At 45.3% G+C, this 12,267-nt stretch overlaps 1 protein-coding gene across 3 annotated transcripts in view; it reads left to right on the top strand.

Annotated features, from left to right (window-relative positions):
- NCKAP1L (NCK associated protein 1 like) overlaps positions 1-12,267 on the top strand; it is a 38,619-nt gene that overhangs the window by 18,055 nt on the left and 8,297 nt on the right. For all 3 annotated transcript variants that reach the window (XM_029953950.1, XM_029953949.1, XM_029953948.1), the window contains 9 exons: positions 223-342; positions 2,389-2,534; positions 2,833-2,964; positions 4,442-4,660; positions 6,145-6,275; positions 8,937-9,034; positions 9,169-9,262; positions 9,425-9,507; positions 9,808-9,888. In XM_029953950.1, the coding sequence (XP_029809810.1) occupies positions 223-342; positions 2,389-2,534; positions 2,833-2,964; positions 4,442-4,660; positions 6,145-6,275; positions 8,937-9,034; positions 9,169-9,262; positions 9,425-9,507; positions 9,808-9,888 (1,104 nt within the window). The remainder of the gene's footprint in view (positions 1-222; positions 343-2,388; positions 2,535-2,832; positions 2,965-4,441; positions 4,661-6,144; positions 6,276-8,936; positions 9,035-9,168; positions 9,263-9,424; positions 9,508-9,807; positions 9,889-12,267) is intronic.

The raw sequence follows: 12,267 nt of genomic DNA, 5'->3' as shown, positions 1-12,267 counted from the left end.
ACACAATTCCAGGGTTGATTTTGGTCATAGGGAGGGCACAAACATAGGCATGTGACATGTGTCCCTAAATGTCTCAGCTTGATGTAGAATGTTTCCTCTTTCTGGGTCTCAGTTTCTTCTGTAGAAGGGGTGGTGGCTCAGGCCAGGGGATCAGAGCAGATTAGGAGGAAGAAGTGGCTGCTTGGTAATGACAATTTCTTCCTTGGTTCCTCTTTTCTAAAGTACCCCCACCTGAAGAACCATGGCCTTCATCACTGCAACTCCTTCCTTGAAGAGTTGGCCAAGCAGACCAGCAACTGCGTCCTGGAGATCTGTGCTGAGCAACGAAACCTGAGCGAGCAGGTAAGCTCAGTCTTCTCTCCCTACTTCAGTTTCCTGTCCACCTTGTCAAATGCCAAGTTCTCTAACCCTCTCTCCCAAGTAGGGCTAGGCTTTTGTGTACTTGAGTTTACAGCAGGTTTCTTTTCTTAGTGTAGTTCCTTCAGTCTTTACTCCCTTAGGACTAGATAGAGGTGTCTAAAAATACTCTTATTTAAACAGCTGCATACCAGCAAAATCTGTGCTCTCATTTAAAGCGTTCTGAGAGATGAGTTAACTTCCTTGTTTATTTCCCCTCCCCTCTCTGCCCTGCGTACACATAATGATGACAGTGGCCCCTACATCATCTGTCTTGTCTCACCTTTCTGTCCATCTGCACCCTAATCCGTGAAAATGTGAACATTTTCAGGCACCTCCTCTGTGTTTATCCTCAGGGCTGCTTTCTTGTCCTTGTCTGCTTGTTTTCCCATTCCCCCCTCCCCTTCTTGACTGACTCACAGCACCTGGTCATGATTAGCTCAACCTAAATTTTAGAAAAATTGAAATGAAGAGCTTGTTGCCCTGGAGTCTTTTAGGTTTCCTAGACTACCTACCCTTTTTGGGTTTGAGTCAGGCTTTGTAGCAACTTCGGTAGAAGGGGCCCAGGTTGCGTGTGTGTGCGTGTGTGTGCACACGTGTGTGTGTGTGTGTGTGTATTTACCATATGGATGGTTAATATTATTACTTACATAACCTTCCCATTTTCTCAAATATAAAATCCGGATAAAAATAGTTTCTTCACAGAGGTATCATAGAGATGCAATGAAACAGAGTGTGTTAAAGATTTAGTACACAGCTCTCAATAGATGTCAGCTGCTATATTATTTGGTACTTACTGGGCCCTAAGCTCTGTGCAGAGTTCTTGGGATGGGGTCCCAGAAGGAAGTTACACAATCCCTGCCCTTGGGGAGTGTCCCAGTTTAGGGGAGAAAGGAGTACAAATCCATGTTAGAAAGAAATTTAAATGATGAATTCCGAGAAGTGAGGCAAACAAGTATAATTACAGGCATATTTATCCCTCATTTTGAGTACCTACTACATTCAAAGGAGACGATTAAAGAGATTTGCTCAGTGTTATATCAGGGATGACTCAAGCGTGATGTGAGTAATTGTTTTCACACACACCAGAACTTTTGTAACCAAATGAGGATTGCCCCCTCTAAAGTTATCATTTGGGATAAATAATTAGTGATGTTGCCATAACGGATGGAGTTATGTTATTTTGGAATTACTTTCAGAAGCTATCACAGACATTTTGGCATAATTTCAGGGTTGACACATCTTTAGTGTCACATCCGCTAGCGTGACTGTGAAGCAACAAAACCGGTTTTCTCATGGTGTTCACGCTACTCCAAGAGCAATGCCGGATGAGGAGTTTCCAGATGTGCTCAGCACATGCTTGGCAGCATTGGATTCAAGGGAGAGAATTCTAAGATGATTATCTTGAAGGAGAAACCTGAATATATATGCTATCTTATATTTTCTGTGCAGCTGACTAGGCTCAGTGAGGGGAAGAGAGGCAGAATTGATATTAAAAAAACAAAAAAGTAGAGTGACGGCCATATTGTGAGCTGAGTCCTTGGACAGCTCTGGTCGAACAGGCAACTGTGTCCATGGGATAGAATATGAGGGGATGTCAAGTGAGTGGTTGTTCCATACAAGCAAAAAATAACTTTCTTCCCAGGTTGGAGGACCCTAGAAAGTGCAATTGCATAGAGCCCTTAGATCCTATTTTTTTTACTTGAATTTTTCCATCAGTAAAGACCTTGTCTCAGGATGTGAGTGGGGACTTGAGGATCTGACCCATAAAACCACTGCTGTTTTGAGACTTGGAGCACTACCCATGGAGACATATTTAGTGAAAATTAAAAGAAGTGAGTGCATTTCAAATTGGCCCCCATTTGAGAAAGAGATGCTGAAAGGAAAGAAAGGCAGAAAAATAAAAGAATAGACAATAGTGGAGGGCCTGTGAGATGGGCTTCTTGTCAGTTTTAGGAGGGGATCTCATTACTCACTTGTTTGTCCCTAAAGCTTCTACCTAAGCACTGTGCCACTACCATCAGCAAAGCCAAGAATAAGAAAACCATGAAGCAGAGGCAGACTCCCAGGAAAGGAGAACCTGAGAGGGACAAGCCAGGAGCTGAGAGTCATCGGAAGAACCGCAGCATTGTCACCAAGTGAGGACCTGGGCCCTTGAGGACCAGGTGGCCACTGCCTCAGAGTAGGGAGAGCAGGGAAGAGGGAAGGTGATTCAGCAGAAGAATGTGGAAGTGGTGGTGGGAAATGGCAGATACGGAAAAGCACTTACGTGTGAATTTTCTACTTTGCCTTTGAAGGAGGCATCCATGTGTACTGATCTGTCATTGTAGAAGATGAAACGGTCTGAGGGTCACGGGCCTGACAAATCCTTCCTGGGTACTAGCAATGAGTGCCAGACCCGTAATTAAGGCTCAATTTACTTTCTTAATTTCCCAGCATGGACAAGCTACACCTAAACTTGACAGAATTGGCACTGACAATGAATCACGTACACAGCTTCTCTGTGTTTGAACACACTGTCTTCCCTTCTGAGTATCTCAGCAGCCATCTGGAGGCCAGACTCAACAGGTATCACTCTTTCCTTGTCTTCTGGGTTTGGATAGTATGGTAGTATGGTAGTTCTTTTTTTTTTTTTTTTTTTGAGAGAGAGAGAGAGAGATTGAGCGAGAGTGAGCACATGTGAGTGTGTGCCTGTGCATGAGCAGGGGAGGAGCAGAGAGAATCTTTTATTACAAAATTAAAAATTTTTTATTTCATATATAGAGAGGGAGGACAAGTGGGGAAGAGGGAGAGAGGGAGAGAGGGAGAGGGAGAGAGAGAGAGAGAGAGAGAGAGAGAGAGAGAGAGAGAGAGAATGAGAATCCGAAGCAGCCTCCATGCTCAGTGCAGAGCCTGACATGGGGCTCTATCCCATGACCCTGGGATCATGACCTGAGCCAAAAGCGAGTTGGATGCTTAACTTATTGAGCCATCTGGGCACCCCTGCATAGTATGGTAGTTCTTAAGGTTGGGTTCCGTTAGATTCATTTTGGTGGTCATTCTGATGTAGTCAGTCTGGCATAGGTCTCAAGTATATTTATTAAAATGCAATTAACAAAAAAGTTCCCAAAGTTCTACAGGTGGTTTGATGAACAACCAGAATTGATTACCACTGGTTAGTAGAGTGAGCGGGGGTTTTGTAGTCAGGAGACCTGTGTGGACATCCTGCTAGGACACTGGAGCAGGGAATCGGACTTGTTTGAGCCTTGTTTCCTGCCTGTAAATAAGGAAGATGATAGTTACCTTGTAATGAGAATTACTTGTAATTGAGAATTGGTATAGAATTATGAAATTCCTGACACATATAAGCTTCAATAAAATAGATTCCCTTCCCTCCACTTTGCCTCTCTTTCTATTGCCCCTTGAAGTAGGAGAAACATTCCTTATATTGGAATTGAGTGCTATAGTCAGTGATTAGGGGAATGAGGGGGAGAGGTGTTTTTTTTGTTTGTTTGTTTTTTAAACAAACTGGTCCTCCAGTCTCCTATGTTTTGTTTTGGAATTTGTAGTATATTCACTTGAGTTGCCAGGGAAGGCATGCTTGAGAAAGTGACATCTGAGTAAACTCCTGAAGGAATTGAAGAAGCCAAGTGTGTGACCATCTGGGGAAAGAGCTTTCTAGGTAGAGGAACTAGCCATGGCAAGGCTCTGAGTTGGGAACTTGCCTGGAGTGTTCAGGGACGTGGGGGAGGCCAGGATGGCTGGACCAAAAGAGGCAGGGACTGGTGGGTCAGATGTGAGGTTAGAGAGGTTGGAGGAGTGGCAGACTGTGTAGGTATCTTTATGTCATTGTGAGGACTTTGACTTTTACTCTAAGTGAGATAGGGAGCCTTGGCAGGGTTTGAGCAGGGCAGTAACAATAAATATACCTACCTTACTGGGTTTCTATGAGATTTAAAGGAGGTCATGGTGTAGTGAAATCATAGCACAGCACCTGAAACACACCATAAATGTGCTGCTACTGTATTGAATATTATAAATATGCTTATGGTTTTTTGTCACCCAGAGCCATTGTGTGGCTGGCTGGCTACAACGCCACGACCCAGGAGATCGCGAGGCCTTCTGAGCTGTTGGCAGGAGTCAAAGCATATGTCAGTTTCATACAGTCACTGGCCCAGTTGGTGGGTGCAGATGTTTCTAGAGTCATCCGCAATGCCCTCCTGCAGCAGACACAGCCCCTGGACTCGTGTGGGGAACAGACGATCACCACTCTCTACACAAATTGGTCAGTGTTGCTTAACCTCTTCCACTGCCTTACCCCTTTGTTACCACTTTTGCCTTTACAGGGCCAGACCTCAGGTCTAGGCATTTTAGCTCCCAGGGTCATAGACCCCCAAATAGAGGCTTGTTTCTGCTTGAGGACTAGAGCAAGGAGCGGGTGGCAAACCCAGATGTCCTCCTTTCCACGGGCAACCTGCCATGTAACATCCATTTATCGACTCTGTAGCAGTTTGACCTTTTCCCTCTTAGTCTCCAGTTCCTAATCTTCTTCGTCTGGATTCTTACTTTTTAAATTTCAAATGCTCTTTTTTCCTCTTTCTGAAGTTCTCTTATTTCTCTTTGTCCAGCTTCTCTCCCTGAAGACTATTCTGTCTAACACAGTGTCTCCAAAATACAATCGCGTCATCCCAGACATGACCATGTCGAGTCTAGCAGATTGTTTTTAATCGGAAGGGGGCCTCCTCTCCAAAACCAGAGGAGGTAGGAATTAGCAATTCCTTTGAGATTTTAAGGATGGAAAGGAGCCGGATTCCTACCTCCCCAAGCCACTGGGTGGCGCTCTTAATCCAATATCAGCTCAGCAGGAGCCGTGCTGCAAAGAGCCCCTGAGTAGGGGGGAATTTCGACTGAGACCAGTTTTGCTGTAAGAACAACAGGGGCGTGTCAGGAAAGGCAAATGGATGTTGTGGATTAGGTGAAGACTCTGAGTTATTAAAGAAGGCACGCTTCTCTGTAGGGGGCATCCACCACTTACCTCTGCCTGATGGCGACCCCACTAAAAGCCTTACTTTTAGTGTAAAGTCTCCCAGTTTCAAAATTTTGACAACAAATTCAAATTAAAAGAAAAAATAAACGCACTGTTGTTGACGGCTGGGCTTGGCCCACCGGTGGTTGGCTTGTGACCTCTTTAAGACCTAGGCCCAGAGCTAGTGCCTGGGTGAGTGTCACTGGCTGGCCACTCCGTCCTTTGTCTGGAAGTCAGGAGGGAATATTTGGAGGCTGGATGACCGATGTTCACGAGGCTTCTGTCTGTCCAGGAGGTCTGACTTCTAGAATCCTATGGACTCAGTCCAACATTCTCATTGGAGAGGTTGAGGCTAAGTATATTTCCGAGGAGCTCAGCTAGTAGGAACTTTTTTCTTGTCAGTTTGGGCTTGTCTTTCCTGACAGAGAAAGGCCCAGGGAAAGGGGAGAGAACAGTTGGAAAAGAGCAGGGGCTGAGAGGGGGCAGTGCATACTGTTACATTTGACAGCCCCGAGATACCCTGCAGATCAGAGGAGAAACAGAATTACAACACTGCCAGTTGTTTTCCAGCCAATAGCTTGGGGTGTTAATTAGGGTGTTTTATTGTCTTCTTTGTGTTTCTTCTCCCCACCTCAGCCTTTGGCAGAGTTTCTCTTCATGAGCCCAGGGGTAGTAGTAGGGAGCAAGGGCAGGGGGAGAGGATTGAGTGCTAATCTCATGTATTTTCTTGGCCAACCCTGTAGGTACCTGGAAAGTCTGCTTAGACAGGCGAGCAGTGGGACCATCATCCTCTCCCCAGCCATGCAGGCCTTCATCAGCCTTCCCAGAGAGGGGGAGCAGAACTTCAGCGCAGAGGAGTTCTCTGACATCTCTGGTGAGCCGGGGGCCTGGTCTCTTTGGCAAGGACCTGCGCCTTTCCCCTCAGTTTAGTGTCTCAGCTTACAGACCTTCCCAGAGGCTCATTCTGTATGCCCCTCAGCATCTCTGTGAGCTGCATGTTGGGGACAATAAAGAGATCCTAAGTGAGTCCTAGAATTGAGGATGGCCTGGCAGTTGCAGGTGGAGAGGGAAAATGAGGGGAGTTAGGAGCTGGGCAAGGGCACTCAAGTCCCTGAAAGGGTTTATTTTCGAAAGGTGGTAAATAATTATTTTCATTTCCACACAGAATACAGAGTAGGACATATAATGAAGGGTAAAGGATAAATAAATGTAAGAAGGAAATTCTGATATTTGGAATGATTAAACAGTGGTCCCATGTCATGGCATCTTGTTTCTTAGGGATAAATTTTAGGGCCTTAGCCAGAGCTTGGATTGCTGATGTATAATGATGAGAAAATAATAGATGACATTCACTGTGGGCTAAGTTCTAAATGTTCACACATTGTAATTCCTTTAATCCTCACAATGGGTTTGAGATAGGTCCTCCCATTACCCCCATTTCAGATGAGGACACTGAGACACAGAGAGGTTATGGAGCTTACCTAAGATCACACATCCGTAAATGTCTGAACTGGGATTTCAACTCAAGGCAGTCCAATTCTAGAACCTGGGTGCTTAATCATATGCAGTGCTGCTTCCCACTGTGTAGAAGTGCTTTTGTGTCTCAAGGCTGGTGGGTAAGGATTGAGGAGTAAATGAACTGGGGTGTCATTCTCTTTTTAAAAGAGGGCTGGAAGCCCTACAGATCCTTTTTAACGGATTTGTTTTACTGATTGATGAACTATCCTACCGTTTCCTCCTTCCTTTCACCTCCATATAAATTGTGGATCCTGCATGGTGTCTGGTGGGGGGGGGGGTGGTTCATGACCCCGCCTTCTCCATTCTTCCCCTTCCTTGTGTGTCGGGGTGCGTTATGGAACAGTACTGTCCAGCTTTGTCTCCTTCTGTTGTCCAGCTCTGTCTCCTTTTTAGCCTCATTCTGCCTCCATCAGTAAGCTGACCCTACTGTTTGCTTGCTGGAGGTTTCAGATGTCCCCTTTCATCAACTCCACCCACAAACTGTAGGCAGCATCTAAAATCAGCTTTAGGTCTTGCTGACAACTGATGAGCAGCAGGAGGTAAGGCTGATTCCCCCTTCTACCACCCCCACCCCAATTTCGCTGAGTTACCATGGCGATGGGGCAATGCTACTGTAAAAATAGATAGATGGAAAGAGAAGGATGGCCTAGGGTTACTAGCCTGGAGTTGAGAAGACTAGAGGAAGGAGATTTGGCAGATCCAAACTGGATGATCTGTGTGTTTTCTCTCTCCAGAGGAGGCCCCTCTTCCTCTCTGTCAGCCATTTTAGCACTATCAAGTTGACCAGGTGGGGTGTCTTTTTCTAGTTCTCAGCTCAGTTCTTTCTACTTTAAATAGGAGAGGCCAGAAATGTGTAGTATTTACTCTAGATGGGGGCTCTGACCAGTTCCACTTCCTCTGTTCTTGGTGGAGGCGGAGATCAACTGGTCCTGCCTTCAACAGCTTGAGTGTGAGCCTTAATTTCTTGTCCCTCTAAACTCCTATTAATAGTGTTAAACTCACTTTTCTGCTACTGGTCTCTTGTTGTTGTTACTTTTGGTCTTTTATGATTTTCTCTGCTGGGATGGTGCATAGCCAAAGATCATCACTGGAGCTCCTTCCTATTTGGACTTGTCACTAATGTTTCTAATAGGGGATTTCCCCAGGTGGGTTTTATTTAATTCACAAAAGGCCAGAAGTGGGAAGAGTAGGGACAGATAAGGCCTCTGGGGCAGACTGGAGGGAAGAAAGATTTAGAGGAGAAAACAACTGGGATTCTGGGGACGTGTGTTGATTATGAAAGAGAAAAAGTACCTCAAGGAGAGGAAAATTTGGACAGTAAGGCATTAAATAAGGGAAGTGGAGGGGAGAACACAGAAAACACCAGACCTTAGGTAAGAAACTAGTTGTGGCATCTACAGTAAGGGCCAATAGGACATTGTGCTGGGTTTCAGGTACAAGCTCTTGGTTAAGTGACCTTGGACAAGCACTTAACCTTCCCATGTCTGTTAAACCAGATGGATGTGCTGTATACCTCAGAGGGCTGCTAATAATTATCATATCAATAATCCTCTAATCATATGTATCTTTATGAGTTTCTAAGGTTTTTATAATGGTATCTTATTGACTCTCATATCAACTCCAGGAAGTATTCAGGGCAGATATTAATTTCTTCATTTTACAGAGAAGTAAATGGAGGCTCAGAAAGGGTCAGTGACTCACCTCTTACCTCTAATCAAGTTAGTATAGCTGGTCCACCAAGAGCAAAAACCAGGTACCACAGAAGGGACTTGGGAGAGTATAGCATCTTATAAGAATGTAAATAGGTATCATTTGTGGTAAGTCTTTGCATGAGTACCAGGGGGGAGAAAGTAAATTGTCCCACAGGGTGGCCAGATCAGTCACCTAAATGTAGGATTTCAGGCCACTTTTGCTCCCCAACTTCCCACTTCCTTTCCTTGAGGAAAAACACTGTAAATGTTCAGATTTACCCTATATCTGTGATATATCACCTGGGACCTCTGTAACTTTATTTCAGAGATGCGGGCCTTGGCTGAACTGTTGGGCCCCTATGGCATGAAGTTTCTGAGTGAAAACCTGATGTGGCACGTGACCTCTCAGATTATGGAGCTGAAGGTACTGTGGAGACAAGGCCTGGGTGAAGGTCCAGCCTCAGAGAAAAGGGGCAGGAGTAGGAGACTGGTGGGGGGTGGGGGGATGTACCAAGGTCTTGTCTTCTCCTGCTTAATGTCTCTGTGTCCTGGCTGCAGAAGCTGGTGGTGGAAAACATGGATGTACTTGTTCAGATCAGATCCAACTTTAGCAAGGCAGACTTGATGGCTTCTCTGGTGCCCCAACTGATAGGTGAGTCCCCCCACCCCCCGCCATGGGAGAAGGAACCGTGGCAATGGCATTATGCGTGACACGGGTTTTGGGGGATGGGGTGGGGCTAGGCTGGGTGTGCAGAAGCAAAACCATCACCATTCTCCTAAGTTCTACTCTTTTAACGCTCTTCTTCCTCCTCAGGAGCTGATAATGTGCTGAAGCGCATGACCATCATTGGTGTTATCCTCAGTTTTAGGGCCATGGCCCAAGAGGGACTTCGGGAGGTGAGTTGAGGGGAAGGGGCCGCCCCAGAATCGCAGATGTTTCTGAGGGGAGGGTTTGTATGAGAAGTTGTGGAAATGTGTGGTGAGCGTGGAGGAGAAAGGAGGAACTTAATTTAGCAGAGGTCCTGGAAGGTCTCTGGTGATAGATGAGGGAAGGACACCTAAAGGCATGATGAGAGGCTTGTGTGGGAAGCTGGCTGGGTCCTCAACCAAGCTGGGGCCCTTGTTATGTTTGTTTCCATCTATCTTTGAAGGTTTTGGCCCTGCCCTGTGGACTCATTTATCTTCTCTCTTCTGCAGGTGTTCTCTTCCCACTGCCCATTTCTTATAGGTCCCATTGAATGCCTGAAGGAGTTTGTCACCCCAGACACAGACATCAAGGTATGAGGCCATGCTGAGTGCAATCCACTCAGGAGACTGTGGTTGAAAAGGATGTATCCAGGACCTTGGAAGGGAGGGAGGGCTCTGAGGAATATTGTTGGGAAGGAGCCAGCATTTGAATTAGGAAAGCACTAGGAGAGATTTTGTAGAGAGAGGAGCACTGGTCAGATGATATTCTTGGAGAGACAGGGCAGAGCTGGGGAGACATGAGGGGATGGACAGAAGTGGGAACCTGGCTGACCTGTGAGGGTCAGGGAAATGTTACTGGAGAAAAGTAAAATCTAGGGTAGTCTCTGTAGGTTTTTCTACCTCAAATGTGCAAAGTAGATACTGAACTATGTGCAAACAAGTCCCTTCTCCAGTCAGGAGTTCAGATACTTTTTGTGAAAAGATTTATTGCTTCCATTCCCACCCAGTCTACCTGAGCTGGGTTTCCTTTTTCTGGTCTTTCCTTCCTCCTAGTTCTGAGACTTTCTGTTTCCTCTATGTCTGTGTCACCCAGCTCAGGGCCGCATTTACTACAGAGATGGAGAAAGGAGGAGGGCCTTCTGCAGGCACCCTGAGTCAAACATCCATTTTTCTGCACCCCCCTCACCTTTGCAGCATCTTCTTGTCCTTTGAAACACTCGAAACAAACACATCTGTTATGTAAGATATACAGTCAAAGGCTGGGAACAAGGGCCTTCAGACACATAGGGTAGGCCACTTCTCTTGCCCTTGACTTCCTTCATGGAGAGAGCTCTGTGATTAAGAGGAAACTGGTTAGCAGGAAGAATCAATGTTAGATATTAAGAAAAACTTCCTTGCCCTGAGATCAAAGGAATTGTGAAATTTCCCCACTCTTTTCCTGAGTTTAAGGTTGAAGCTGTCCTAGGGACCGTGTGGGTTTGGTGTTTCACTGGGCTGGCTGCCCCTTCTGACTGTTCTTTTACAGTGAACCTGGGTTTCTGGAAACTGCTGATGTCAGAGATGAATGCTGAGCCTGTCAAAACCTTGTCTACCTGTATCTCCTGGGCAGCACTGAGTTTTAGGCTTTGCCTATTTGTGCAAATAAGCAGGTTGGAGCGGGGGAAGAGGGGATGGTGGCCTGTCCATCAGAGATTCTGTTGCTGCCTCAAAGGAGTACAAAGATTAGGGAAAGAGAAAATAAGACTCCTTTGATCATCCCTTTCTTCTTCCAGAAAAGCCACAGGTTATGGACCAGGTCCCTGATCTCCCCAGACCCACCAACTATAGGCAATTTAAATAAAGGGAGCAGAACGTGGCAAAGGCGTGTCTTCTATGTCAAGTACCATAGGCAACGTGTGTGTAGATTGGTGTGTCTGTAGGGTTCTTTGCTAAAGTTACCCCACTCAGTTATCTACTCTTGAAACAATTGTCCTGTTCTCCCCAAACATTTGAAAGTACTTTGGTTAACTTCAAATGAGGTCTAAATACTTGGGTGGGAGTGGGGCTTTGGGGCCATATCCTGGGAACTCAATTTTAAGTACAAGAGGTTCAAGTATCAGTCAATAAATATATATTTTTTTAATTTAAATTTTGGCTAGCTAACATAGAGTCCAATACTGATTTCAGGAGTAGAATTTAGTGATTTATGACTTACATACAACACCCAGTGCTCATCACAACGAGTGCCTTCCTTAATGCCTGCCACCCATCTAGCCTATCACCCACCCACCTCCCTCCATCAATCTGTAGTTTGCTCTCTACTGTTAAGAGACTCTTATAGTTTGGTCCCCTTTCTTCTCTCCACCCCCTTTCCCATATGTTCATCTGTTTTGTTTCTTAAATTCTATCAATTAATAAATATTAGTTGAATACCTTCTATGTGCTTAGCATTGTGTTAAAAATGAAAGAGAAAAAGTGCAATATTTCTGGCTTGGAGATAAAGAAAGAGGAGGAAAAGAATAATATTTATTGGACATTAGCAACTCTGTGTAGGTTTAATCTCCACAACAGCTCTGTGAGGGAGTATTCTCCCAGTTTGACAGATGAGGAAACTGAGGCTCAAAGAGGTTTGGTAACATGTAGCCAAGATCACACATTTAGAAAGTGGTGGTCCTGGGGTTTGAACCCAGATCTTCTCACTCCAAGGCCTTTTTCTCCCCTCAGATGCCATGAGGTTGTAGAGGATTATTTTCTTGGTGGTGACATAAGCCATATGTCCCACTTCTTATTGGAAAAGGTAACTGATATACTAGGAGTTGTGTGTGACCCATGCTAAGTCCGTGGTACCACTCTAAGAAGGAAGAGATGAGTCGGGGCTGAAGTGTTTCAGGGAGGGCTTCACACGCAATATGAGATTTGAGTTAAGCCTCAAGGGATGGATGTCACTTAGATATAAGTAGAGATGAGGGAAGCACATGAACCAAAGTATGA

The sequence above is a fragment of the Suricata suricatta genome, chromosome 10 (genome assembly GCF_006229205.1).
Source record: "Suricata suricatta isolate VVHF042 chromosome 10, meerkat_22Aug2017_6uvM2_HiC, whole genome shotgun sequence".
NCBI lineage: Eukaryota > Metazoa > Chordata > Mammalia > Carnivora > Herpestidae > Suricata > Suricata suricatta.
The sequence above is the reverse complement of the archived record's forward strand: the minus strand, read 5'-3'. Positions and strand labels throughout refer to the sequence as shown.